Source organism: Mauremys mutica, chromosome 4, assembly GCF_020497125.1.
Source record: "Mauremys mutica isolate MM-2020 ecotype Southern chromosome 4, ASM2049712v1, whole genome shotgun sequence".
Taxonomy (NCBI): domain Eukaryota; kingdom Metazoa; phylum Chordata; order Testudines; family Geoemydidae; genus Mauremys; species Mauremys mutica.
This window is the reverse complement of record NC_059075.1, coordinates 12,813,904-12,838,704: the sequence shown is the minus strand read 5'-3', so window position 1 is coordinate 12,838,704 and position 24,801 is coordinate 12,813,904. Positions and strand designations below refer to the sequence as shown.

Below are 24,801 nucleotides of genomic sequence, written 5' to 3'. Positions count from 1 at the left end.
AATTCTCCTTGTGTTAAGATCCAAGGGGTTGGATCAGTGTTCACCAGGGACTTGGTGAAGAAGTCTCTCAAGACTATCCAGAGAAAGGAGTTAGTATTTGGGAGTGGTGGCAGCAAAACCAGATCTAAGTTGGTAGTTCATGCAGGTCCCCACATCTGTACCCTAAAGTTCAGAGTGGGGAAGGAACCTTGACAGAAGTTGGTATCACAACTGCATCGTGGTATTTCCTATGAATCTGCAAAACACAAAAACAATCTGGAGGAAAACCAAGAATGATTTCTAGCAAAACTTCTCCCTGCTCAGGCTATTCCTTAGCCATACTACCAGCAAAGCAATACCTATCTCCATTCACTCTTGCCTGTAATCCTTACTAATGCATGAGGAACAAAACCAGGGCAGGTAGGAACAGGAATAGCCAGACTAGATCAGACCCATGGTCCACCCATGGTCCACCCAGTTTAATCTCCCGTCTCCAACAATGGCCAGCACAGAAGCATTTGTGCTCGAAGAGGGACCTGAACTAATTAAGAATTAAGGGACATCTACATTGCAGCTGAGAGGTGCAATTCACAGCTTGGGAAGACATAAATGCGTTAGTTCGACTTGAGCTAGCATGTGGAAAACAGCAACGTGGTTGCGGAGGCATGGCTCAGGCTAGCCCTGTGACTACAACCCCATCAGAGATCCTAGGTACGTTTTCAGGCAGCAAACCCAAGTCACCCTCTGTTCCACTGAGGCCACACAGTTACTTCTACCGCATTAGCTCAAGAGGAGCTAGCACATGTACATCTTCCCAAGATGGAGTCACACCTCCCAGCTGCTGTGTACATGTAGCCTACGAGTCTGATGCACTAGTGACCAAGCTATCCAGACACACACTGCTTGCACTCCTCTTCTATTGTGTGCAGCATGGAAGGCTCTTCACGGGTAAAATGTGTCATTTTTCCACCTGAGAGCGGTTTTCCTCTGAAGCAAAAGTTTCCTTGCTTGCCTTCTACCTGCGACCGGTGTTCACACCGTGTTATAATACGGTCCCGTCACAAAATTACAAGTGTGAAAGAGTGAGGCCCTTACAACTACCAAAACAGCACACAGGCATTCCTTGCTGTAACAGATACTGCAATTGCACAAGCTGTTCAGCTGAGATTCAGCTTCGCACTGGATTATTTTATTCCAGTCTGTAGAACATGTGTGGGCAGAAATTTCTTATTTCCTAGATGAGTAGGTGTGTGACTTCTAGATCAGACAGTTACCGATCAAAACATATGTTTAAGGGATTACTCGCGAATGAGTAAAACATAAAGGTGGTAGAAACAAGTGTGGGGTTATTACCTAGTGAGTGACAGGAGGAGCAGAGAAAGACAAACAAATATATAGATCATGAATACAGAGCAATCACTAGGTTTTGGAAGGAGAACAAGCAAAACCCAAGGTTGGTATCTAATAAGCAGGAATTGGGCCTCCCATTGAAGTAGTCTTTGACTGCAGTGTCCTCCTGGAGTGATTTTAAGAAAACACATGAACCAACCACTGATTTTTCCCCACAGGAAGTGAATTTACATTTGAAAGAGGCTGGTCTTCTGCTTAAGGACTCAAGAGATCAAGGTTCAGTTCCTGGTGCTGCTACAGAACCCCTATGTGACGCTGGGCAAATCACTTACTCTCTCCATGCCTCAGTTTCCCATCTAGAACTCTCGTTCTGCAAAGAAGCAGCGTCACAAGATCCTCTGACCTCCGCTGTGTCTCCGAACGCCCGTGTGAGACTTTTCTCAGGAATAAGTATGCAGCAGACCCAACCACAGGATCTGCTGTACACAAATAGGAGTTGGGCCCATGAGGTCCACAGAATCCAACCCAATGGGGCAAATATTAAACTTCTCATAGCTGCATTTGATTTGTGCAATAAATACATCTCCATTTTTATACTGACATATTTTAAATAATATTAGAATAAAATTGTGTTTTACATGCGCTCTTCTCAGGGGATCTCAACATCATCAAATTCCTGGTAGTGCAGTGACCATGTGGCTAGGAATAGCACTTATGCCCATAGCATTCATTTGCATGTAAGCTTTAAATACGAAAGCTTTGCCTTGCATCTAAGGCCTGGTCTACACTAAGAAGGGGGTTCGAATTAGGGTACGCAAATTCAGCTACGTGAATAGCGTAGCTGAATTCGAAGTACCCTAATTCGAACAACTCACCCGTCCAGACGCGGCGGGGTCGAACTCCGCGGCTCCCCCGTTGACTCCGCCAACTCCTTCTGCCGAGGTGGAGTACCGGAGTCGACTGCGGCGCTTCCGGAGTTCGAACTATCGCGTCTAGATCAGACGCAATAGTTCGAACTCCAAAAAGTCGAACTCTCCGCGTCGAACCGGCAGGTAAGTGTAGACGTACCCTAATACCGGTACATCAACTATTGCCTGAATGCCATGTCTTCTGCATGGGCAAAAATTCACCCTCTTTTCTAACCAGAAACTAAAAACTAAAAACACCAGTAACCAAAAAGAGCCAAATCATTTACTAGCCGGATCAATTTTACTTACAATCTCAAGTAATAATTAATTTCCCAGTTGCCATTCTTCTTAACACATACAGTGTTTGATACATCACCTTCTTCTAATCACTATGTTACTTCTGCTAACAATCCTGAGTTCTAAACAGCATTTTGAACGCTTAGTGAAGTTAATGGATTGCTAATGCAGCTTTCAAAAAAACTATTAATTTACAAGCATTAGCATGCCCACTGCTGTACAGATGTTCATAAACATTAAAAGATAAACACCAAATAACTAAGTGCTTAAGGGGCTAGTGGCTGAGAGGGAGGGAGGGCTGCCGTTCTCAGAGTCCACAGAGGAAAGCCATGAATTATTGATCTGCTAAAGTTTTACATACACAGTAATGTCGCAGCTAGCGTACTACTTCAAAAAGCAAAGCTTCAACACTTTCCCCATGACTAGTTAGTTGCCCTGGGATCAGAGTTTAAAGATGCCATGAACCAGCATACAACCAGGCCCTTGGATTCAGAGACTCCATTCTATTCTAGAGAAGACCATCCTCACTGTGATAGCATCTGAGTGCCTTCCAGTCACTCATTAAGTGACGTGACTAATATCTATCCCAGGGGGTTTGTTCCCTCTCTCTCATCCTCGCTATGAAGTCATCTGTACATGCAGAATGTGAAGCCTCAGCAGATGCCCCATTGCACAATGCTGTCAAACACGGAGAGTGGAAATCCTTCAAACGTGCTCAAAGTCGCCAATGCACATAAAACTGTAGTAATCAAAATGGGGTCGCACAAAACAGAAGCCTTCATGTGACTGGCTTATTAAAATGCATGGAGTGTTCCACCTCGTTGTTGGCTGCTGTTCAATGATGGCACGTAGGCTTAGCCGTGCAGCGTTCGCAACGTCATATGAAATCCCAGGATTAAAAATTGTGATTATACATTTTACGACCCTCACATATGGTAGGAGCAGAGTAGTACCAACGGCGCAATACAAACACGATGGGCAGTTTAAAAGGTAATGCAGCGTTAATCTCAATGATTTGGGGATGTTCTTTCCTACACGTAGTAGGATAATTGAAAATCAAATCTCTAACACACTACACTGAAGAACAGAAACGTTACAAGTATATCAAAACAAATGCATATGTATTAGAACCACAAACAGCTTTTTATTAATAAAAAGCATCTCTAATTCCAATTGATCCATCATGCATCTGAATGAAGTAGCAGAGCTACAAATTGCGCCACTTCAGAGAACATCTTCCCTTTCAGTAGATTCCTGCTTAATGCAGTCACAAATAGCTGGGAATATCAACGATTCTTTGCACTTAAGGGTCTGTTCCACCCAGGCCAACTGGAGCTAGGGATGCTAGGGAGGTAGGACTCCCTGCCCAGTGCTCCACAGCTTTTGAGCTGTAGAAGTGTGGGAGAAAAGAAAAACACTGCTCTGGATAAAGAACAGGAGTACTTGTGGCACCTTAGAGGCTAACAAATTTATCTGAGCATAAGCTTTCGTGGGCTACAGCTAGGGTGACCAGATGTCCCGATTTCATAGGGACAGTCCCAATTTTTGGGTCTTTTTCTTATATAGGCTCCTATTACCCCCCCACCCTCTGTCCCAATTTTTCACATTTGCTGTCTGGTCACCCTAGCTACAGCCCACTTCATCGGATGAATTCCTGGTTCACCAAGGAGTGGCAGTGGCTGGCCCCACAGGGAGCAGTGAGTGGGATTTTCAAAAGAATCAAAGTGATTTAGAAGCAAGTGTCTCATCAACCTTCAAATGTGACTCCTCCTCCTGAGTCACTGAGGCACTTTGGAAAATCCCTCTGAGTGTCTGGATTTCATCAGCTGGAAAGATGAGTCAGCCTGATGCAGGGCCTGGCAGGGAGTGAGGTTCTGGGACATTTCACTACAGCTGCACCTTTGGAATCACCTGCTCTTGGAAGCAGGCAAGCAGAAAAATATGGCTAGAAAGAGCCAGCAAAGACAGATGGCCTTATGTTAGATGCATTGGACTGGGACTCAGGAGATCTGTTTTAAAGCTGTGCCATCAACTTCCTGTGTGATCTTGGGCAAGTCACTTCACCTCTTTGTGGGTAGCTCTACCCTTTGAGCCAGAGGCGTAAATCCCAGCTTAAGCAGACATCCCTGATCTCTGTAGGGCTGATTGAGCTAGTGTGCTAAAAGTAGAGCCTAGCCGCCAGCGGAACACGCAGCAGGAGGGACTCACTGCCCTGAGTACTGGCACACCTGAGACGCTAGCCACTCCCGCTGCCTGTGCCCGCACAGCTACAAGCTAGCTCACAAAGCAGAGTGATCAGAGCTAGCAGGAGGATGGGCTCCTTGAGCTGAAATTTACACTTGCAGCTTGAACCTCACTGGGGCTTTGATCTTGGCGGGGGCCCTCGGTGCTACTCTCGCCAATAACAACAGGATTCCTTAAGTCAAACTGGGGGCTGAACATGGGTAACCTTCTTTAAAAACCCTCTCCCAACTCCCATGGAGAATGCCAGGGCTTTAGCTTTTAATCTGTAAAGCAATGTACATTTGAAGCCAGCCTCTCACACTAATGTTTGCTGATTCGTAGAATCACAGTGTTTGCACGCTGCTTAGCCCAACAGGGCCCTGATCTCAGCCGGGGACACCGGGTGCTACTGTAAAACAAATCGTATCACATCGCTGATCCATGGCACAAATCCATCCACAAGTACAACCTAGAAAAACACCCTATAACTCTAGGCCTGTCCTAACATCAACTTCACTGCGTGAAGCCTCAGGATTCCTTCCGCATATTTCAAATCACCTCATCCCTGTTTGCCAAGATAATTAAGTGGATTCAAAACATCTTTCAAATAAAGAGAGGGAAGAAGCCGCTCGTAGAGCAGTTCCAAGTTGTCGAGTGCGAACTGCATGGCACCATCAGGGCTGCCAGGGTTTTAGAGAGACACCTTTCAGCCCCCATCAGGCTTCAGCAAGCATAAAATCAGCCCAACACCCCTAGCTGTTTTTCCTGTCGCAGTTCCAAATGTTACACAGTGGGCTTATACAGAAACAGTGGGACATTTTCCAAATCATTTAACTAATGCTGAAATCTAATACTCAACACTGACAGGTTACTGTGAGCAGTAAGAAGAAGGGGCTAGGTGTAGCAAGACGAGCCGGGACAAAAGGATTTGCAGCAACATTTTTTAAACTCTCCCTGGTGAAAATTTGCCTATTTCTGAGTTTGCAAAATGTTAGAAAAAACGGAACAACCTTGCAAACACTGGGAAAATCCCTGAGAGTTTCTCATTGATATTTGTAATGGGGAGAAGGGGTAGCAAAAAGTGGGAGCTTGGCTGCAGGGTTTCCACATGGTTTATTTGAATTTCAGGCAGGGCTGGTGTGTTGCGACTGGTCACACACAGTTATATGGTATGGGCGCTGTTTCCTCCGATCGGATTAGTCTGCCCTCATGCAATCAGGAGGCTAGCAGTGAGCCACAGCTGACTCCTCTCACAGGGAGCGGCTGAGTTTTGGGTTCATTCTCCCACCCTGTTAGGGGAAAAACAAACTTCACAGCAGGGCGTGGCTGCTCCCTAGCAGTGTGTGTGGGCAGAGGGAGGAGAAGAGTCACTTATAGCCACACCACCCAAGCACCTGAGGCCAGTCAGGAGGAGTGTAAGTGCCTCCCTAAAAATCATGGTGGAGAGAGTGGTTCATACACCAGTAAGGCATTGTAAGAGGCAGCAGGACACAGTCAGGGCCGGCTTTAGGCCGACTCCCCTGAATCGGGCCCCACGCCTAGCCAGAGCACGGCAAGCCCCGCAGCCAGCCCCGCTCCCCGGGCCTGAGCGCAGCAAGCCAAAGTACGGCTGAAAACTCGGAGCGCCACCCGGTGAGTACAAGCCCCACGAATCAGGCCCCGCACTTGCTAAAGCCGGCCATGAACACAGTCTTTCCCTGCAAAAAGAAACCACCACATCCTTCAGGGCTTGTGGGAAGGAGAGCTCTGAGGGACTTTTGGGTAGACAGGGATTCTGTCTCAACCCCAGGCCTGGTGTTTAATGGGTTCTGATAAGCCTCCCCAAACCCCAGTTCTCCAGGGTGACTCCCCCATCGCTAGGTGGATCTGTAGGCTTAGCATGGCTATGCTGGTGCTGGCTCATAGCATGCTCTTACGTTCAGTTTGGCTATGCTAAACTGAGCTGGCCAGGAATTTTCCAGTGAAAGGCTTTCCAGTGAAAAACTCATTTTCCCAAAAATCAAGATGCTCCATGGGAAGATCTTGATTTAGCTGAAATTTTTCAACTTTCCATCAGGAAAATCAAATGGAAATATTTTGTTTTATTGAACCAGCCTGAAATGTTTCTAATCAGTTCAACAAAATAACAAATTGTATTTCCTTATTGGAGTTGTTGTACGGGCCTCAGTATCTCCTATGGGCCAGATGCCCTGAAACCTACATCTCCCATAGTGCAATGTGGATTTCCCATCTGACCAAGCTGCAAGACAGGAGATGCATTCTAGCCAGGAAGCCTGGCCCATATGGGAGAATGGGTGCATCAAGCTCCCAAAATACAACCACAATGGGAAAATCCATTAATGTTGAACTGACCCGAAACGCTTAGTTTTGAGTCAGTTCAACAAACTAAAAACCAAAACATTTTGCTTTCAGGAATGTCAAAATTGGGGCAAAATTCTGTTCCATGAAAAATTTCAACATTTCAATTTTTCATTTTGATTTGGGACAAAAATCAAATGCTGAAAGGTCGGCATTACCTGTGGGACAGAAATTCCAAATTTCACTCAGGTGTAATGTTAACACTTGGGGTTTACATGCACTTTATTTCCTTCCCAATCAGAGTGTATAGGGCACAAGAATCATTGATGCTCTGGGTATACTGTGGGGCCCTGTCAAGAGGCAGCCTGGCATAGGCACTGTCACACCAGAACAGGAACCAAAATATCACCATTTTGCCCTCAGCCTCATGCTGCCCAAAATTACAGTTTAAGAAGCCACATGCCACTTGGGAGATTACCACATCCCCATGGGCTGCAGAGGAGGAGGAAATTGCAGCAGCTGGACCAACAGGAACACACTATTAGTGATAGAGTAGAGGACATGCCCATATTTACTGCTTAGGCCTTGTGGCACCTGCATTGCCACAACACTGGGATGGATCTATCTGTCCTTCTGATCAGCCAATGCTCTCAGTCCTCCCTTGGCCAGTCATGCCACGTAACAGCAGCCATGGAGCAATGGGAGACCACTCTCAGTTGGGTCCGCTACCTACGTTTCTACTTCCAGAGCACTACCTCTCCAAGATGCCTAAGGTCCATCTACCTAGCTGCTTCCCACTCAATCATTCCAGTCCCTTTTCAGGTTACCAGTGGTTCTGCACCCCAGACTGCCCTACCACCCTGGGAATCACAACTGACAAGGAGATAGGTTTAAACAGGGCTAGGGATGGGAGCAATCAAACTAAATTCAGCTCAGTTGGCAGCCTGCGCTTGGGAGAGGTCCAAGACTGGGGTACAGGTGAGGACTGACTAGGTTGCACTGGCAGTGCCGTGCATGGAAAGTTACCCGCCATGCCAGCCTACACTACATGCTTATGGCCTCCTGGCTCAGGCACTGTTAGACTCTCTCTTTCACAAGCACTACGGTTGTTCATGGCATCATCTGTGCCTGAACTAGAGCCCAGGCTCCACAGGGCAGGGAATATCTACCTCTCAGGCACACTGTCAGACCTAAACAAAGCAATGTACCGTGTAGGAAATAACCATGACTAGAATGGGGTCTGGGGAAAAGACTGACGCTAGAGGGGGTTTTCTTCCAGGAGTGGCAGATGGAAATCCCTAGAGCCTCAAAACGCCACATGTTCTGTGGGGAGAGAGTAATGCTCCTTTACAGGAGCTCTGTATCAACCAGTGGAATTCCCCACGACGGCTGGAAGTCACCAGTGCATCCAATGGGAATTCAAGGCTCAGAGGGCTGTACAATCACCGCCAGCAGAAAACCCTGACGTTCCTTTCAGGTAAAAGCTCATTTGAAAAATCACTCCTCCTGACCTCGCACTTATTAAAATCAGTGGGAGATTTGCCATGGACATCATGAGCAGGATGGGGGGGGGCAATGTTTTTCTGTGGTGCCCGCCCAAAAATAGCTACCCCACTGCAGCAAGAAACATGCAACACTCACCACAAGCTCACTGAACATGACATCCAGCTCTTCCACCGGGGGCATTGGCAAGGCCGGCTCCATGGTCTGTAAGGCGAAGTTGCTGTCATTGCGAAGCCGGTAGGTGATCTCCGGATGGTCATTGCTTCGGAAGCAGCAGAAGATGAATGAAATCCCCCGTCCACTTCTTTTTCTTGGGGCCATGGCCAAAATCCTCTGTGTCCCTTCCTTCTAGCTACTAAATCCTACAGAAAGAGAGAGCACAGCAAACGCTTGAGTATCCACTTTGTCCAAGTGTGCTGAGATCTACTGAGAAGAGACCCAGAATCAAATGCACCCAACATACACAACTTGCAAAAAAGTGACATTTACATGCTAAAGATTTCTGTTCCGGTTTGACATTTACAGTTCCAGCAACCTTGACGACTGTGCTAATTAAAAGATACCTTTCTTCTCTTATGGGCATAATCTTCCCCCCTCTCCTCCCCCCGGCTGTAGTTGAATCAAGAAGTTGCCAGTGAGCAGTTGCTGTAGATGAAAGACAGTGGGATACACCACTGTTCTGTTCCAGCACTGAGAGCTGCAAGAAGAACTGACCCCAGCCCTCTGATTCCTTCTCTATCTTCTATCATCTCGCTCCAAGACAGGTCAAAAGTCACTCTGATGCCAATTAGCCCCATGCTATACCACTCATTTTTAGCTCATGGGGACCTCTTGCAGCATTATTACAGAACGTTTGAGACTTGGTGCGTTGGTGCTGCAAACAGTTGTCTGTTCTACACTATCAGCTAAAGTTTTCAGCACTAGAGGACAAACTTTATGGTTCCAGGGGCCGACCCTCAGCTAGTGAGTGCCAGTAACACACCAGGGCAGTCAAGAGAACTTGGCCCATTTTACCCCAGCTGAGGATCTAGCTCTGGAAATGTTATTTATATTTAAGGGACAGTTGGAAGCCATTTTTAAAATTTAAATTTAAGTAATATTTTTAAAGGAAGTACAAGTCCTAGGTTTGCACAATCCTCCCCGGCATCCAAGCTAAAAGCGTCCCTTCTCAACAGCTCAGCCTGAAATCTCATTTCCCATTACGCACCTTAGGGTTCACACAAAGGTAACTATTTGATGGGCTCGCACAGCCATGTGACTCTTATTGTCTCTTGCTATCTGAGAGTTATAAGCCGAATTCATCTGCAGTATGCTGGAACCAATGAGTTTTTAAAAAGGTATCCCACACCTGGCAAGGAAGTTTTGCTGCCCCCCAACCGAAAGTTTCCTAAAAACAAAACCTGTCTTCTCAACAGGGAAAGGCAAATTCATAGATTTTAAAAAGGCCCCAAGTACCATTTTCCCTACTCTACAGATGGGGAAATAGAGCAGGGGGAAGGGAAGTAATTTGCCTAAAGCAGGGGTTCTCATATTTCATTGCACCGCGACACCCTGCTGACAACAAAAATTACTACACGACCCCAGGAGGGTGGACCAAAGCCTGAGCCTACCTGAGCCCCGCTGCCCCAGGCAGGGGGGACCAAAGCTGAAGCCCGAGCCCCGCCGCTCTGGGCGGGGAGGGGGGCAAAGCCGAAGCCCACGGGTTTCAGCTCCGGGCACGGAGACTGTTACCTCAGCGCTTCGGCCCTGGGTGGGAGGCTCAGGCTTCAGCTTCGGCCCTAGAAAGTCTAATGCCAGCCCTGGTGACCCCATTACAATGGGGTTGTGACCCATTTTGGGGTCCCGACCCACAATTTAAGAACCACTGGCCTAAAGCGATGCAGTGAATCAGTGGCAGAGCTAGGAAGAGAAACCTATTTCCTGATGCTCCCCTCCCATGCAAATCCCCTACTCTCACCACAGGACCGGAACTTTAGTTCTCTTCTTCCATTTCAGATTTTCAAACCGAGAGCTACAAATATATACACGCTATCCTCAGAACACATCTGGTGTTTTCAAAGAGCCTAGCTTACATAAAAACATCAACAGATTTAAGTCTGAATGAAAGAACAAGGATGAGACTAGGTAAAGATTTATTTCTATTTTAGTATTTAAAAGACACGTGGCCACTCAGACAAGGTATTTTGAGATGGCTGCAGCTCTAGAGCTATTGGGATTCATAATTACCATACACCTGCAGTCTTTATGTATCATTTGCAAGGCAGATACAATCCCAGCAAATTGCAGTTACTAACAAGAAGCACTAAAAAACTTGAAAAGGAGAGAAGAACCTTAGCTAGCAGGCAAACCGCACAAATGCTGCTGAATATTCATTAATGTGAAGGATAAAAGTCAAAACTCTGCTTCCTGACATGTTCTTCAGCCAGAACGCTTCAAAACAGGCCTATTGCATCTACAGTACAAAGTCTGGGGTTTAAGGCCTTTTCATTCCACTTTATCATTTACGCCGAATTTGTTAGACATTGGGCAGGGACAATGTTAGCTTGAGAACAAGTCATTCAGCTTAGCTTTCTGCAAAAGTCCTCAGACTTCCCAAAGTTATGGGCGTGAGCAGGACATACGTACATAGGGTACAACCCTAATTAGGTTCACAGGATTTCAAGGTCAGAAGGGACTATTATGTCATCAAGTCTGACCTCCTGTATAACACAGGCCACACAATAACTTGTCTTTTTAGCTCAACCATCCTTTCCAGAAAGCACCTAGTCTTGGATTTGAAGACTTCAAGGGAGAGGGTGGATTCTTCAGCTCCTGTTAGGTTTAATCACCCTCCCAGTTGAGATTAAGTTAATACAGTCTAAAAGTACCTGATCAGATTGTAAACTCCTTGAGTCAGGGACTCTGTCTTTTTCTTCTGTTTGTATAGCATCTAGCACAATGGGATCCTGGGCCATGATGAGGGCTCTTAGGCTCTCCCCCAATACAAACACCACCCTGTAGGTCATGTAAGAATTATTTGTATCTAGCATTTCCTGTAGAAAATGCAACCGGAAAGGCAAGGAAAAAATACCCAGAGAAATACCAGAATATTATGCAGCCCTGGAGGACTAAGGCAGGAGTTAGGCCTTGATCCTGAACAAACTTACACACAAGTAATCTCACTGAAGTCAGTAAGGCTACTCATGAGTGAAGCTATTCATTTGCTCAACTGTTTGCAGGATCCGAGCCTTAAATTATAATTGTTTCTCAGAGGTCTCAGACTTCCTTGAACCCACAAGAATGGGGCAAGCAGCAGCTATGCCACTGAAATACCATGATCGTTTCCTTTTGCTGTTACACCACAGCCTGGAGAACATACAGAATTCTCTCTATTGCAAAAGAATTGTTCTGTCTGTCAGGTGGACACAATACTGGCTTTTGCCAAGACTGCTCATGTGTCGGGCAGCAACGGGGTTATGACTTGCAAGTAAACCTCGTTTTCCACAAGGCACTAGTATGCAAGTATATTCTGAAGGAGTAGGGTTTTTTTGGCTGTCTCCCTTCTTCCTGCATTCGTCTCTGGTTTTATTCCCTAGGGGGAGTCAGATGAGGAACTGTAATGATAGAATATATAAATAATTACAGAGACGTACTTTTGGCGAGTGGGAAAGACTACGAGAATTTGTTTTCTCCAAACTTAGATAACCAGTCATTCAGGCAGCTATGCAAGGGAATTCTCAGTCACTACACACCGGCAATAGACACTTTTTCTCATTCTCATTACAGGATACTCATATGACACCACCACTCAACATTCACAAAGCACTTTTCATTTCCAAGAGGGCTTTACTAACTTTAACCCTCAGCACACTCTGGTGAGGTAGATGAGTAATAATTCTTAGACACATGGCATAGATGGAGAAACAGAGGCAGAGATCTGAAGGAAAACAATTTCCAAGCATGCCCACTAATTTTTGGGTGCCCAATCCAGGACACTGCAGGCCTGATTTTCAGAAGTGCTGAGCACTCGCAACTCCAGCCAAACTCAGCTGGAGCTCATCGCCTCTGAAGATCAGGCCCTGTGAGCCAAGATGACTATTCAAAGCCTGACACACCAAAAATGAGAGGATGCTTCTGAAAATTCTGCCCTACGGGGCTTGTCCAAGGCCTCAAGGCAAACATCAAGGCTGAGATTAGCAGTGAATGTCACCACCCAGAGAGATTAAAGACAGGGGGAAAGGAGTGGTGGGCCAATGATGGAACCAAAGGGAATCACATCACTGAGGGAGGAGAAGTGCAGCCACTACAGTGAGCAAGAGGGAGCTGAGAGAAGAGAATTAAGGCATAAAATGACATCATGAGAACAGGACTTTTGCCCAGAGATGCTCTGTGGAGCAGCTTCAGTTGCTGTGATTGCAGACAGAGCAAGGACTGGGGACAGCAAGGTGGAGGGGAGTGAAGGCATCAAAATACTGAGTCATCTGCAGACAGCCATCCTAGAATCAGTGTAAGTGGACGGGAGTGAGTCAGGAACCACAGAGAGGCTAGAAAGGACAGACGGAGTCAGGCAAGGTACTTATTACTGGATTTGGAGACGGGGATGAGATAGCCAGTTTTTCAGGACAGAAAACGATGATCAATGAGGAGCACCACACGTTTTGGGGTCAAAACCCTTTTAGTAAAAAAAATTTGCAAGAGCAATTTCCATACAATTTCCATGAACTCTTAAATGACCTGGCAGGATGTTGCCAGTTGCACACATACCGTACTGGATTTGTCCATGATATTGGACAAAAAGGAAAGTTACTACGGGTATGTCTACACGGCAGCGCTTTAACGTGGCTGTGTAGTCACAGCTCCAGCAGCGCTGTTAAAACCCACCCTCAAGAGGAGGAGCAGCTCCCAGCGCAGTAGCACTGTTTACACTGCCACTTTACCATGCTGAAACTTGCATCGCTCCGGGGGGGGGGGTGTTTTTTCACACCCCTGAGCAAAGAAAGTTTCAGCGCTGTAAGTGGCAGTGTAGACAAGGCCTAAGTGACGAAGCAACATTCCCTCGAAGGAACTGAAGAAGAATGTTTCAAATTATTTTAAGCTCTTTGGGGCAGGGACCACTTTTCGTTCTGTGTCTGTACAGCAGCTACCACAGTGGGGTTCTGGTCCCTCACCAGCTCTCCTAGGTGCTATCCTGTCCTACAAACAATCAATTTGCTTTCAAATGACTTTTCTCTTTAGTTTCACGTGCATATTAATTCCCCTACAACATGAGGTATCTCCGCCTTAAACCTGAAAAAGGCTGCAACTACAGACAGCTCCAGTGAACTCCTAAAGAACTGTGTTTCTTTGAAAGAGACTATTAAATATCCTTACAGATACCTGCCCTGCTCTGACCTCCACCTGAGGTCACTACCAATGGGAAGTGGTGGTACAACACTTAATCCAGATTCCTTCGAGAAAGGATGGTCCAGTGGTTAGGGCACTAGGCTAGATTCAATTCTCTGCTCTGCGGCAAACTTCCTCTGTGACCTTGAGCAAGTCACTTAGCTTCCTGGGGGTCTCAGTTCCTCATCAGTAAAATGGAGATAGAGCATCCCTACTTTACAGGGGTGATGTGAGGATAAATACATGAAAGTTTGTGGATTGCTCAGACACTATGGTGATGGGAGCCAGATAAGTACCTAATACAGATCGTGTACTGAACAAAAATGTAAGTAGTGACAACACAGAAGAAGCCTATAAATTTCAATATAGAATTTCAATAGTGCAAATAAGAAAGGCACAGTCTCTAGGATAACTGAGACAGGGGCATACATTTTAGGTTCCATCAAAGCTAGTGACAAACGAGCGGATACATTCATCTTGCAGGGATTTTGGTATTAATAGGTGATCGCTGCACAGAATATTATGAATATGTCACAGGCAAAAAGACAACCAAAAAGATTAATGGCAGGGGAAGAGAAGGAGGAAGTTATGAGCTACGGAGGCACCTGTATTCCAGGCTCCCTATTAGAAGCAGAATTCCTTTGTCCCTCCTCTAGTTTTTTCCTCATTCAACAGAATCTAATTTGCTCTGTCTGGTCTGCCATGACCTTGCATACTGTTCTACACAACAATGCTACACCCCCAGATTCCTCTCCTGTGGCCGCCTGGAAATACAACGCAGCAGGGAGTTTTTTTAATCAAACCACTTTCCCTCCCTTTTGTGTTATTTGGCCTGCTTTTATGCAAAGTTCTTTTAATACAACCACGAAAAATGAAACAGCATTAGTTCAAAGTTAATCAGAGCTATCTTTCCAGCCACTCCCCAGTCAGAAGATACGGGTTAGGCTTTAACAGAAAGAAGGACTTACAGACGCAAATCAGACACACTCGCTAAGATAGGAGCCTAATGTTATATTCTTCAATCCATTTTTAGGTGGCTACATAAGTGGCCTGATTTTTCAGAGGTGATGAGCACCCAGCAACTCCTGCTGAGTTCAGTAGGAGCCATGAGTGCTTATAGTAGCCTAGGGTTGCCAACCATCCAGGTTTCACCCGGACAGTCCAGGTTTCAGCCTGATGTTGGATTGGTTTTTTATTTGTGGCAACCCTAAGTGGAAGGAAGGAGGCAGCTGCTCCTGTGGCTCGCGGCGGTGCATGGCATGCAGGGGTGGGACCTTAGGGGGTAAGAGGCAGAGAAGGGAACAGGACCTTTTGGGGGTGGGGTCTCGGAGGTCCAGTTACCAACCATTAGAAAGGTGGCAAACATACGGTAGCCCCCAGGTAAGTGTATGTTGTGCCACTCACGCACAGCCACACCATGCCTGAGCCAGAAGATGAGAGGCTGTTACAGGCCAGCTACAGAACCTGGCTCTTGAGCTCAAGCGATTCCTGCTTTTAGCTCTGGAGGTCCCCACATCAATCCCTGGGGCTGGCCAAAATGGCGACTGTCACACGTCACGCTTTTGAAAACATGGCCGACTATTTAGGTGCCTCAAGATGGATTTCAGGAGCCGAACTTGAAACGCCTGTTTTTTAAAGTCATGGCCTCCATGTAGATTAGCTGGGGCGTGGGGCAGGGGGGAGAAGACGAAGGACTGGGGAATACAGAGACAGTGCTTTTTACTTTTGTTACCAATGGTGTTTGTAACAGAAATACCATCTACATTCCTTTGGACCGACAATAAATGCTTTGGCATTGGTCAAATTTGAGAGGACAGATACTGGTCTTGTCATCAAGTGTCCACCCAGCATGGATCCTTCTAGTTCCTTGCTCCCGAATACAATGGGGGGAGGGGGAGAGAGAGACCACCGCTCATTTTGTTTAACCGTGTGTGAGGGGCAGCTTGTTTTCCACAAATGCAGTAACACACAATGTGCTCCTCTGCCTAACACTTAAGGAGTTAAATATTTTCTACCATATTTAAACTCTTCCTCAGCGCACACAGTTGCATTGAAGCCTATGAAGTTTTAGCTATCAAAGCTGATGTAAACTCTTTGACATTTCTCTCAGGTCACTGAATCAGTGACCTCATCCGGTTATTCGAGTGGGGAGGCATTCTGCCTGCACGGAAAACTTGTGAGATTCTCACAAACGCCGCTACCTAGACCATGGATCACTAGAAATGTACGGCACCCAGAAACGTATTCTCTCATGCAGCCCCATCCTACAAACACAGCACAAACCCATTCTTGTAATATTAGAAACTCTTTGAATTTCTATGCACTCATCACTGGCCAATGTGGCTCGTATTCAAGGCTGATAATCTAGTAGTCACATGGTAACTGTAACTGTTCATTGAAGTTAGGGTGTGATGAGCTACCCACAAGAGAATACAGACTCCACTCTACCCCAAAACCTTTGGTTTCGTCTTCCCTTAAGGTCTTAATGGGGACACTCTTATAGGAAGACTGATCCCTTCTTAATGTGTATAATACCTAGCACATTGGGAGTGCTACTGCAAAACAAATAAAAATAATCACTCCAGCAGGCTATATATGTTGGCGATTAATATTCCAGATCTTTTTCTCCAGCACTAACCCCAGTGCAGCCTCCCATGGCAGCACAAGCTAGAACAGGGGTAAAAAAACCTATGGCACGGGTGCCGAAGGCGGCACGCAAGCTGGTTTTCAGTGGCACTCGCATTGCCCAGGTCCTGGCCACCAGTCCGGGGGGCTCTGCATTTTAATTTAATTTTAAATGAAGCTTCTTAAACATTTTAAAAACCTTATTTACTTTACATACAACAATCGTTTAGCTATATATTATAGACTTATAGAAAAAGAGACCTTCTAAAAATGTTAAAATGTATTACTGGCACGTGAAACCTTAAATTAAAGTGAATAAATGAAGACTCGGCACACCACTTCTGAAAGGCTGCCGACCCCTGAGCTCACGCCCAGGGCTGTTTTTACCAAGGTGAAACATGGCAGCGATTAGCAATTAGAGGAGAGCTTAGAGACATTCTATACACTCCCATGGTGGACTGGAACCAGCTCTCGAGGTAACTTCTCTGTTAAAGCTTAGCTAAAGTTCTTGCTCTAGTCCAGTGGTTCTCAATCCACAGCCACGGCCCAATCAGCACAGAGCTTGCGGCCCCATGTGACATCCTCATGGCCATACAGGTAGCATATATATTGTGTGGATGCAGCTCATAACAGAGAGAGCTGCATATGCAGCTCATAACAGAGAGAGCTGCATATGCAGCTCACAATGGTAAAGGTGCTGAAAACCAGTGCTCTAGGCTAAGTGACCAGCACCCTTACCATGCCCACCAGCTCTCACCCCTACACCAGGAGACTCTTCACCGTTATGCATGCTCCTTGAATCCCTGATCTCAGCTTCAGCATTTCACCCCAACCCCCACATTAAAAAAAAACCCATCACACACACACACCCTTTCTTGTGAGGATGTCACAGCCCAAATATCCATCTTTACCCTGGCCAGTCAATAGAAACAGCCATAGATATGGCAGTACTACATGCACCTGAGAAGAGAATTGCCTGGCATGGACAGGAGCCTCCTGGTACTGCCAGCCCCTTGCTCCTCTTCCCTCAGATCAGTCACAAAGTCACCAGCTCCCACTGAGATCCTACACACTGCACTGGCACCAATCAGCTGCACAGCTCATGGCAAATGTAGGGATGTTTCCAGCATCAGTAGCAAAATCCCCTGCAGATAAGCGTCTATCCTTCATACTCCCGACATATAGTGGGTGTTCACCTCCCTCACTGACCTACTCCAAGCTAGAAGGGTGACATATCATTATACCACTGCATCCCAAGAGCAGGTGCTCCATATACTCAACTATAAATATTCATCAGGGGAGACTTAATTTGCATGTGCCAAATGAGGTAGTCTCCATCCTGTATGTGGAAGGTGGACAGAGATGCAGGGGCAGAGTTCAGGTTGATATTGAAACCTGAACGTCAGCTGTACTACATTGGTAGAGTTTATAGCTCAATATTTTTCCAGACAGACATTCTGGTAACGTGTATTCATCTTTCTCTCTCTTTCTCCCCCACCCACACCCTCCACAATGCATTACTGTCACTATCAGCAGAGGAAACAGCTGAATTAACAGTTAGACTGACCTATCCCCTCATCCCTAGAGGTTATTCTTCGAGGCACCTGTTCTAAGAATATTTCAATCACACAGCCCTATAATTTGGGAGATTATAAACAACCCCTACATACATCCTGGGTTTTTTTTCCTGAATTTATAGTCTCCTATGCCTCAAACTAAAACAGGTTTTACACCCTATACTTTTTGATTAAATATAAATGAATTCCAAATTCACAGTTTCACTAATTTCCTGTAGCTGAAACTGGAAAATGCTCAAATTTGTATGCTAACTCTGTCCTGGCTGTCAGCTAGAGCCCTGGAAGCCCCATCTGCTAGCACCATAAAAGCTCTCACATCAAAAGTGTTTACTACCTTTTGTATTTTTATTATAAGTTACTATAGTGTTCATCAAAAATTAAAACGTACATCTGGGCCTGTTGCCTTGTAAGAACACATTTCACTCCATTTAAGGCCAAATAAGTTTATAGCAAGGCTGTGAATTTAGCCATTAAAAATGCATAGAGGTATCCAAAGAACTCATCAATCTATACACTTTTCCAGTAAACAATCAAGTGCTCATATTCAAAGGTTAACAGATTAATCTATTTCACACCACCATACTTGGTACTGGAAACATCAGCAGTTTTCTTTCTAATACATGAAAACCAGGCATAGTCTAAGCACATCACTGCTAAAATGCTGAGGCAAGAACAGTAATTTATGTTGTATTGGCTACTGAAAGGAGTCGTCGCCAGGTGGCGCTGTTACAGCCTCAAGTTTTTTCTTGGCACATGAACACATTTCTAGTCTTGGAAAGTATGCTTTGTTGTTCTGATGCACTTCTTTGGGTGAGCTATGTCAAGCAGCAAGGGAAGTTGTCTCTGCCTTAATCTCTCTAATTAAGGAAAATTCTTGAGGCAGAGTTGCTCCCTGGGAACTGGGCTGAAATTCCCAAAAGAGATTGCTTGCATGCTGTTTGCTGCATCTCTGTTCCAGGACTGGTATGTGTGTAAACAAAACATGTCACGCTTAGAATATACCCAGACTCCACATCACTGATTTTTCCTCCAATAGAAATCTGACCTGCAAGGCCTCAACATCTGCTGCCAAGCGGCAGAGGAGGGATGACAGTATGCTTGCTGCTAAAACAGAAGTAAGGGCTTGATGCACGAATTACTGGGTAAGGTCCTTTGGCTTGTATTATTACAGGAGGCCAGACAACGATCCTAGTGCTGTCTTCTGGCCTTAAAGTCTATGAAGATATGGAAAAGTTTCTCCTTGTCATATCTAATGTGTACTTCAGCACTACCTACGCCATGGCTATATAAAACTGCAGAAGACATTCCTGGATCAAGAGTTTGGGGCATAGAAAGCACTACATTTACTGTGCTGACAAAGGTTTTCTGGTCAGCCAGATGGAAGATTATATACGATTTCCAGGAGGCCACAATTACTTATTTAAACAGGAAGTTGAATTGCCTACGAGCTCAATGCGTGTTTCCAGCAATTCATTGCACACCTTCTTTTCTTACTTGCACTCCATCAGCACCATGCAGATAACTGCCACATACTTCAGGAAAAATGAAAACCCCTAATCATGGGCAAACCCTGATTTTTGAGCGTGCTGATGTGTTAACCAACCCAATATTAGAAGTCTCATCCTTGCATCTTTCCAACAAAAGTTTTTTTTCCCTCTCTTTTTTCTTTTCTTTTTTTTTTTTAAAAAGAAAACCACAAAAACCACTTTGAATCTTATACTCCCACAACACACATAATTTACTCCTCAAGATCAGGTCACTACACTTTTAAACATACATGCACAGCTTTGCTCCACTGCTAGATCCGCTCCAAGAATCTGAGAGGAAGGTCAAGATGTGAGGCTTAAAAACAGGCAAACTGCTCTCCGGGAAGGGCACTGTATGCAGGTGCTGGGGAGGTCTCCTCCAAAGTGCTGAAAAAGCAGCTTCAAAAGGAGCCATAGAAAGTTTTTGCACTCAAGAATTCTTCTGCAATGAAAATCCTGTCAAGGGGCCCTTCCATTTAAATCCTCCTCTTCCCCCCACCCCCTTTTTTTTGGAAGCAGCTGTTGAAGAGGCTATTGTGAGAACAAACATGCATTGTAGTGGAGCTCAAAGGGTAAGACAGCCTTTTCAGGACCATGTTAACATTCAAGGAGGGATTAATAGCAAAACTGGATGCCTACAAGTGCCCTGAAAATATGAAAGCGAGGAGACAAGATGCTCAAGAAATTTCCCAAGCATGCCTGCATCTAAGCAGAAGAGTAAATTTTGCTGGAGCCCCTCCAGGAGGCAGGAAAAAGGGGGCTACTGATAAACCGGTGAGATACTAACACCACGCTCTGAGCAAAGTGCAGCAAAAGCAGGTCAATAAAATGTTACTAACTGATCTGTTAAGAATATCTAGGACAATAAGGATCGATGTGCCTAACAGCTGTTAATTTCAAACATATACAAAAAGCTAAGAGAGTCACAGGGATAGCTGGGCTAGCAAAAGCTGCACTGGCCAACCAAAGACCCCACCTCTTATGAATCACAAGACCCCTTTCAGTTTTAAACTAAGCTAGCTTGTTTCCAAAAGGTGACTAGGGTTAGCGGAGGGGCTTGCAGGGAGATTATCATTAGCTTGTCCATGGGGGAGGGGGCTACCCATCATTTCAAACCCAGTATATATACACAAAGGACTGCCACACCCCACCTGGGGACAACTCAGTAGAGGAGAAGAGTGGGGCAGAAGCTGGTACAACTGTCACAGCTCGGCCAGGCCTGTTTTTCTAAGGTTTGTCCCTGTCCGGTACGGATATAAAACTGGATGTGGTTTTGTCCGGAATCACGGTGGACGCAGGGAGGATGCCATTTTGCAGAGTGCCCTGCTCCACCCCTGCCAGCGTGAGCAGGTTGGCACGCTCTGCAAAATGGCACCCTCCATGTGGTGTGACCTCACAAGCACCATGCGTACTAGGTCACAGCGGCAGGGTCGAGGTCACGCCATTCCAAAAGTCCAGTATTTTCAGAATGTGCCAGCAGCCATCCTAGCTCCCGTGAACTATGCCAATTTGCCCCAGCTAGGGATGTGCCCCGGTATCTTTGCTGGGTTTAATTCCTTGTTTAACCAAGCCCCAGGGAAAACAGCCACATGCAATCCTCAGAAAAGAAGCCTAAAGGAGGCCGATGTTATCTGACTATTTAATCCCTCCCATTATATCATTCACTTTACATATAATTAGCCATGTATGGCAATTGCTTTATTGGATAATTAGGCAGCCATCCATACTGCAGATGTACAGACCACCTTTCAAAAGGAGAAGAGAGCTCAACGGGACTGCCAAAAGAGGGCTCTGATCTCAGCATTCCCCTGCATGCTTTAACAAGCGACTCCAAGCTGCTTCATTTATGAGATGTATTCAGGTTCAAAAGTATTTACTTTGATGATGGAAAGCTTTGTAAATAGCAACAATTCAACTGACTCTCGTAGCAAGTTGGGCAGGAGTTGCGCTTACAGTTGTTTGCTAATTAACCTTTTCCCTCCAGGACAATTAAAACAGTTAATTAAACGCCTGGCTTTAATTTAATTTCTCCTTTTTTTTCCTTGCTGAGAGCCAGTCACCATTTGTACTCTGACCTCGATTGATTGAATGCAAAGCCTTGGTTGCTAAGATTTCCATTTCACTGCTCCCCATTTCATTGTTAATCCCCAGAGTGTGACAACCTGTGTAGTTGTAAGTAATGGAGTTTTCCCCCGTTAAGGCTCTAATTAATTTGGCATCAGAAACAGAATTTTCAGTATCAAACATTTAAGGTACACCAATGCACCACCACCTATTCCTATCACCATAGCAACAAACGACAGCTTCCAGGCTAGTCCCAATTGTCTAATTTGAGGTCAGGTATTGAGATTTGCAATTATACACACTTAAAATACAGGCTACTGCCCTTGGAGTGTGTCCTTTACCTTTAATTAATAAGCAGAAACATGCAATTAATTAAACTCACATCTGAGGCCACCATTTAGACTCCAGAATATTATGGCATTAAGTCAGCCAATTTTTATTTTGAAGTGACAGTCAAGTAGCATCGGCCCACATTTTAGTTTTGAAAGCGAGAGGTTTTTAAAATAAACCGAACGTTAATACATTTCTAACGATCTAATTCTACATTCCCTACATTTGCCCAAACGAAGCAAAATGCAAATAGCAATCAGTATAAATTAATAGTATACATTAAGATTATTTTTTTTAATTAACTTATTTCTAGACTTTTACATTAAAATGTATTAGTAAGGACTTTTTTCCCCCTTAAATGTGATTTTTTTCACCTTACAAGATTCTTTAATAAAATGCTCATTTTACAACAAAACCTGCACTGTTGGCAAATGTTCATTTCCTGGCAATACAAAAATTCTTCCCAGTGCTTTATCAAACATACGCATTAAAGTGGTGTAAAAGACACTGCATTTTACTCAAGATTTGATTTTTCACAGTTCCATAGAAAGAGTTTTATAAATATCCTAATGTACACAAGCTAATTCTGTTAATAAAGTGGCTGTAAAAGCAGCACATTTTAATCTAATAGAGAAGTCCTCAACCTTTTCGTCTGGCGGGCTCCAGACGAAGGACCGTGGCGGCGGTCGAGCATCCGCCGAAATGCTGCCGAATTTCGACGGCGACGCCTCTCGATGACCTTGCTTGCCGCCGACAAGCGACGTCATCAAGAGCCGCCGCCGCCAAAATGCCACAAGCTCGACTGCCGGCCAGGACGCGGGCGCATTTAGATGCCCCCGCGGGCACCGTGTTGGGGACCGCTGATCTAATACATAAAACTAAAAAACTACTGTTCCCATTTAAAACAAATAGGTAACTTAACTGGCAAAAGGGGAAAAACGTCACACAGACCAGTGAAAGTGAATGCAGTATCATAATATTAACCAGAAACCACTACTTTAAAGAGCCTGTGTTCTATTTAACATCATCATTAAAAGATGGCCATTAAGCTACAGGAGAATATTAATTATCCGGAGAGAAATTTAAATTAGAGAAAGCGTGAAATTTCCATAATTGTTTTAATTACCTGCCCTGAAGACAAATCAAGGTTTTACACTGCTTGAGGGTTATTTAGCTTATTTAAATGGGAACGCACAGAAAAATTATGGCCCTTCCCATCTTTCCAGAAGACTCTGCCTTGTATATTACTGCAGTGGCCAGAAGTCCTTATCTTGCTTGGGGCTGGTCTATATTCAAACTTGCATCAGTTAAAACGTGACTTTAATCTGATTTAGTTAGTTCAGCATAAATCCCCGGATGGACACACATAAGTAGATTGGAGCCATTTTAAAACAGATTTAGCTTAACTGAGTAAGGGATTCACTTCAACTAAAATCAATATAAACCAAATTTAAATCAATTTAAGACCATGCACTTGGGTTTTGACACCGGTTTAACTAAATCTGTTTTTAAACCAATTTAGAGATAAACCAGTGCAGTTCTAAATAAAGGCCAAGCATTAGACACTGTGTCTACCTCTAAGTCCCAGCACTGAAATGCTTATGATTTAGGAATACCTTCTCCATTCAACAAGTTTTTGCTTCTAGTACCAAACCTTCCCTTCTAAAGGTTCATTACCTCAGTTCTCGCAGCAGCCATTTCCCACATTTACACAGAAGAGTGCGTTGTTAGAGTTTCTGATTATGGACATGAACATTTTCACAGAGGCACCAAACTCCTGTGATTTCCTTGTGAATTCTAGGACATTGGCGGTTTTACTTAACCTTCCTGCTCCTGGGGTAATTAAATGAGAATCTCAGTTTTCATTTTTAAAAGTTTCTAGCCTTCACAGTTGCAGAAAAGAAGTTGAAAAGGTGACCTTAGGGCAGCCGAATGGCTGAGAATCCAGGTTTGTTTGGTTTTTGGTATATGAGTTTTAAGGACCAGACTTGGGGTTTTTGAACATTAGGAGTTTGCAACACTACAGGTGTGCCTGTGCACTCTGCTATGACTGAGCTGCTCCTCCACCAGTCATCCAATGTTTTCATTGGCTCTTCACATTGAGGCCAAACCTCAAGGCAGAGCAAGCAGGAGAACAAGCATGCTTGCTCATACAGGAAAATCTGCCATAACAAATGCTTAAGGTGTACATCTCTAACCCCAGTATGTCAAGATTTAAGTCGGCACAGCTGCTGTGCAAAACCAGTGCACATGCAAAACTGAACTGTGTTACATGCATCAGAAGAGTTAGTGTAAACAGAGCGCTTACAAAACCTAAAGGTTCTCCTAATAACCAAGCCAAGAAACAAAGTTCTTGTGCAACAACAACATTCTGGCTGTGAGAGGAGCAATCATGATGCGGCTGTAATTTTACCTTGGAGATTTGCAGCATTTTGATCTGAGTCACCAGATAAGCTATTTTGTTTGCACAAAAGCGTTCTTCCCATCTCTGTGAGGTGTTTGGGCTTTTAACTTGGCCAGTTTTAGAGCATCTTCGTACCTGCCCATGTGACCCAGTCATGCCTTCTTACCAGTGCTGTAAAAAGATGAAAACACCAGCCCCTCCCATCAAGAAATTTCCTCAGCTGAGATACCCCCAAAGAACAGGAGGAGTAAGAATGCTCAGTGCTTCCAGCCTCTCTTAATATCACTGTGCCTGCCCTAGGTGATCCACTTGGGGCTGGAACCCAATATCTTTACTAACAAGGAGACGCATTCCCG

General features: G+C 45.0%; 1 protein-coding gene across 3 annotated transcripts in view; it reads right to left on the bottom strand.

Annotated features, from left to right (window-relative positions):
* The window catches only part of DAAM1 (dishevelled associated activator of morphogenesis 1), a 165,487-nt gene that overhangs the window by 96,537 nt on the left and 44,149 nt on the right, over positions 1-24,801 (bottom strand). For 2 of the 3 annotated variants that reach the window (XM_045014066.1, XM_045014068.1), the window contains exon 2: positions 8,697-8,920. In XM_045014066.1, coding sequence (XP_044870001.1) covers positions 8,697-8,879 — 183 coding nt within the window. In that variant the 5' untranslated portion in view covers positions 8,880-8,920. Of the gene's footprint in view, positions 1-8,696; positions 8,921-20,798; positions 20,966-24,801 lie in introns of those variants that run through there. The other variant, XM_045014067.1, reaches the window with a different exon arrangement.